This window comes from Palaemon carinicauda, chromosome 20, assembly GCF_036898095.1.
Source record: "Palaemon carinicauda isolate YSFRI2023 chromosome 20, ASM3689809v2, whole genome shotgun sequence".
Taxonomy (NCBI): domain Eukaryota; kingdom Metazoa; phylum Arthropoda; class Malacostraca; order Decapoda; family Palaemonidae; genus Palaemon; species Palaemon carinicauda.
In genome coordinates this window covers 103,730,216-103,735,105 of record NC_090744.1, presented here as the reverse complement: position 1 = coordinate 103,735,105, position 4,890 = coordinate 103,730,216, and the positions used below count along the sequence as shown (strand labels likewise).

At 40.4% G+C, this 4,890-nt stretch overlaps 1 protein-coding gene across 1 annotated transcript; it reads left to right on the top strand.

Annotated features, from left to right (window-relative positions):
• Nucleotides 1-1,228: 1,228 nt before the first annotated feature.
• On the top strand, nucleotides 1,229-2,584 carry LOC137660024 (uncharacterized). Its single transcript, XM_068394754.1, has 3 exons — nucleotides 1,229-1,319; nucleotides 1,945-2,122; nucleotides 2,227-2,584. The coding sequence occupies exons 1-3, from the start codon at nucleotides 1,229-1,231 to the stop codon at nucleotides 2,582-2,584; spliced, it is 627 nt and encodes a 208-aa protein (XP_068250855.1).
• The last annotated feature ends 2,306 nt before the right edge of the window (nucleotides 2,585-4,890 follow it).

The window sequence follows — 4,890 nt, the reverse complement described above, 5'->3', positions numbered from 1 at the left end:
ATTAATCACCAAAAATCTTAAAAGACTTTCTCAATAAGCCAATTTTTGTGCAATTGAAGAAGTCACAGACCTAATTTGTTTCTGAAAAGTAAATTCACTGTCGAGAATCACGCCTAATATTTTAAAAGGGTCATACAAAGTTAAAGAAACATTATCAATACAGAGATCCGGATGTTGAGGAGTCACTGTCCTTTGACCTACTTACAATCATACTTTGAGTTTTGTTAGGATTCAACTTCATACCCCATAATTTGCACCATGCACTAATTTTAGCTAGATCTCTATTGAAGGACTCAGCTACCCAAGATCTACATTCCGGAAATGGAAGTGATGCAAAAAGTGTAGCATCATCTGCATATGCAACAAGCTTGTTTTCTAGGCCAAACGACATGTCATGTGTATATAGTATGGAAATTAATGGGTAAAGAACACTACCCTGTGGAACACCAGATATCACATTCCTATACTCACTATGGTGCCCATCAACAACAATTCTTTGAGATCTACTACGTAAAAATTTAATAATAATGCTAAGAAACGACTCATCCACTCCCAATTGTTTGAGTTTGAAAACAAGAGCCTCACGATTAACACGGTCAAAGGCAGCACTAAAATCAAGGCCAGTCATACTAACTTCCTGACCACAATCAAAGGATTTCTGTACAGCATTGGAGATTGTAGGGCATCACATGCTCCAAGGCCTTTACGAAATCCAAATTGCAAACGAGAGAACAGATGATTACCTTCAGCAAACCTATTAAGACGTTTTGCCAAAAGGCATTCAAAAACTTTAGAAAATATGGGAGTTTGGGAAACTGGCGCCAACGAAATATCGTTCTTGGAGCACCGCATCACGTTTGAAGGAGTCCACCACCTCCCTGAGAAGGTAGCAGCAGTTCAGAACTTGCCCACGCCCTCGACCATTAAAGCATTACAAGAATTCTTGGGCTTGATCAACTATTATCACCGTTTCCTGCCAGAAATCACCGCCACTCTTGCCCCCTCTATACCTCCATCAAGGGCAAGCCAAAAGACCTGAAGTGGGTCCTCTTCAAAAAGCGGCTTTTTGCAACGCAAAGAAAGGCCTATCAACCGCCGCTAGTCCCACTTCTTTTGTGCCACATGCACTTCTCCTTCTCTCTACCGATGCCAGCGACGTCGCTATTGGGGGAGTCCTCAAGCAGGTGGTCAACAGCTGGCCCTGCCCATTGGCCTTCTTCAGTAGAAAATGCCCAAGGCAGAATCTGGCTACTCTACCTTTGACCGCAAATTGCTAGTGGTGCATCTGGCTGTCCGTCAATTTTGCTGCTTCTTGGAAGGTATGCCCTTTGTCATTTGTATGGACTACATGCCTCTGGTGTACGCCTTCACTCGATAGTCCGACGTCTGGTCCCCCTGTCAATGCTGACATCTCTACGCTATGGGTGAATACAATTATACCCTTCAGCACATCCCTGAGAAAATTAATCCCGTTGCCGATGACCTGTCAAGAAACACATTGGGCGCCATTCACCTGTGGTTAGATTACAATGCCTTGACAGAAGCCTAATGAGAAGAAAGATCCAGAGTACCAACCATGAAGGACATCCTGCACATCTCTCCGTTGGGAGGACGTCCCTCTCGACGACTTCAATGCCACCCTCCTTTGTGACGTCAGTACTGGTAGACCTAGACCGTGGATACCTTCTGCCATGCGCCGACAGGTGTTTGATTTCATTCATGGCCTTTCATATCTCTTGCACCTTTCTACTGCACAGCTACTGCAGACAAAGTTTATTTGGCATGGCATTACTAAGCATGCTAAGGATTGGATCCGCACCTATACTTTATTCCTTATATCAAAAGTACATCAACACATGGATTCAGGAGTGGATACCTTTCATCAACCTAGGCGGCACTTTGTGCACATTCATGTCAATGTTGTAGGTCCCTAACTCACATCAGAGGGACATCGTTACCTGTTTACCGTCATCGACCACTCTACTCATTGGCCTGAAGACATTCCCATGGAAAATGCAATATCTGCCTCGTGCACACTAGCCTTACTCTCAGGATGGATAACGCGATTTGGTATCCCTGAGCATATTACTTCTGACAGGGGTACCACTTTCACCTCTCAATTGTGAGCATCAATAGCAAATCTCCTGGGTATCACCCTTCATCAGACAAACACATACAACCCTTCTGCCAATGGTATGGTTGTACGTTTTCACTGTACCCTCAAAGCAGCTTTGAAGTACAACTGGAAGGACTTTCCTGGGTCATCCTAGGACTAAGTACCACTCCTAAAGCCACCCTGGATATCTCCGCAGCTGAAATGGTGTATGGCGACCCGTTGGTCGTCCATGCCGAATTCTTTTCCGTCCGCAACCTCCTCTGTCAATATCCAGAACCTACGTCACATTGTGGGAAAATTTACCCCATGCCTCCAGACTTACAAGCCCTAGCTAAGCAACACGCACCGACTGATCTGCACTCATCAACGCATGTTTTCCTGTGTAACAACACTAGCAAGCCACCGTTAACGCCCCCTTACACGAGCTTTCCTTGTGATCCATCTTACGCTGAAAGCATTCCTTCTTAACATGCGTGGCAAAGAAGACCGAGTCTCCATTAATAGCCTAACACCTGGATATCTCCTGCCAGATGACCCGCCTACAGTATGCCTCTCAATAACAGGGTGCCCTATTTCACATATACAGTGTGTCTCTTTTAAGGGGGAGCCATGTACCACTCGTGTATCACACACGCTCGTACATTGTTACGGTATTTCTTATTCTTTGTATAATTTCATTATTGCTCTCCCCTCTCATTGATAACCTGTCTATTCATGTATTTTCCTGCACCACTGTGTTTGAATTTTTGTGCCGTTCTTGACTGGAATGGGTTGTATAAATACTCAAACTCCGACCACAGTTCAGTTGCATTCACGAGTCACTCAGTTATAACCTAACTCCTTGCTGGCACATTACCATAGCTAAAGAGTCTCTCCTACCCTGACCAAGAGGAAAGTAGCCACTAAACAATTACAGTGCAATAGTTGACCCCTTGAGCAAAGAAAATCGAGACGGCTTCAATGGGCAGGTCACGTGGTATAATCAGGCGAAAACATCTTGATGGACCCAGAAAGGATTTGAGCAGATGCCGAAGGAAGGACTACCGAGAATAGGGAGGGGCCTGGAACGAGCACAAGTTAGCTAGGAGAGAATAGAGGAATCTAACAGTAGCAGTTGTGGGGGCCGAAGGACAATGGAGTAAGAGTATATCTCTATTTATCTATATACCAAGGCACTCCCCCAATTTTCGGAGGTAGCCGACATCGAACAAATGAAATATTGCAATACAGTAGATGTATACAGTATATATATATATATATATATATATATATATATATATATATATATATATATATATATATGTATATATATACATATATATATATATATATATATATATATATATATATATATACATATATATATATATCTATATATATATATATATATATATATATATATATATATATATACATATATATATATATATATATATATATATATATATCTATGCATGTAAGTATATATATATATATATATATATATATACATATATGTATATATATACATGTATATATATATATATATATATACATTATATACATATATGTATATATATATATATATATATATATATATATATATATATATATATATAATGTCTGTATAGCCCTTTCTTAGTAGAGATACCCTAATGTGGTGAAAGGGTTTGTGTTCCGCCATGATCAGCATAGCTGTACTAGTTAGGGCCACCCATACTAGGTTAGTTAGCTAGGAGTAATCAGCCTATAGTCTCCCACCATTACCAATCTGCAGTGGCTAGAGTGGTGATGTAAATGGCCAAACCCAAGATATGACTAAGGACATGCCTGACCCTTTTGTCTTGCAGTGGACTAGAAAGGGCTGCATTTGTTGTTGTTGCTGCATACACACACACACACACACACCACATACACACACACGATTCTATCTTATTTTTTTTCTTCCTTTTGTTTTTTTTAAATGATACGTTGGGCAGGCTTAATAGAAAGGCCATGGATGCTTGGTGGTTTATCCAAATGTAGTCTTTTCCTTATCTGATTCATTTTTTTTTTTTTTTCAAAACCATCCTTCCTGTCCTCCCTTCAGTTGAAGTGGCTACCCTGGAGGGTATTTAGCCTTGCATAGTGTATAGGCTCCTCCATGTTGACCAGTTTTTCCGACTTTTTTTCTATAGTCTATTGGTTTGATCAATCATTTTATTTATATTTCTGTACATATTGTTTTTGTTATCCTACTTGTTAATTTGGTTTTTAAGTATGATGTATCTTTTATTACAATTAATTCTTATGCTCTCTGGAGATATTGAGCAAAATCCGGGACTAGTTGCGTCCAGACAGTATGATATTCTTTTATGCTCAGAAACTTTGGTTTCTAATATGAGGGCCTTATCTGAGCTCCTTATAACTGACTTTAAGAAGCCAATAATATTGAAACGCTATGCCATCCCTAGGACCAAGGAAATGGCGGTGTATACTAGGACTGAGTACCCTGCTTCTCATTAGTCCTGCTATGAATGTGGATGTCATGAGATTCAGGTAATAAAAGTTTGTGGTAGACATAACAACTTCTATTTGTGATCAATCTACCGGAATCCAGACATGGATGATTCTATCTTCGATTGTCTTCTTACCATTATGGCTAAGATACAATATGATAAAAGGGCCTCTTTTGTCTTTGTTGGTGATTTCAATACTCACCATAGGGAGTGGTTAAATTCTGTTTCTCCTACCGATCGCCTTGGCTTTTGAGCTTTAGACTTTGCCTCTGAATCAGGCTGAGACCAAACCATAAG

Bases quoted from the DNA above. Each gene is read 5' to 3' on its own strand.
- LOC137660024 (XM_068394754.1), top strand. From the start codon at position 1,229: ATGCCCAAGGCAGAATCTGGCTACTCTACCTTTGACCGCAAATTGCTA. The intron at 1,320-1,944 runs GTATGCCCTTTG...AACTCACATCAG, and splicing joins ATTTTGCTGCTTCTTGGAAG to AGGGACATCGTTACCTGTTT. The intron at 2,123-2,226 runs GTGAGCATCAAT...GTACCCTCAAAG, and splicing joins ACCACTTTCACCTCTCAATT to CAGCTTTGAAGTACAACTGG.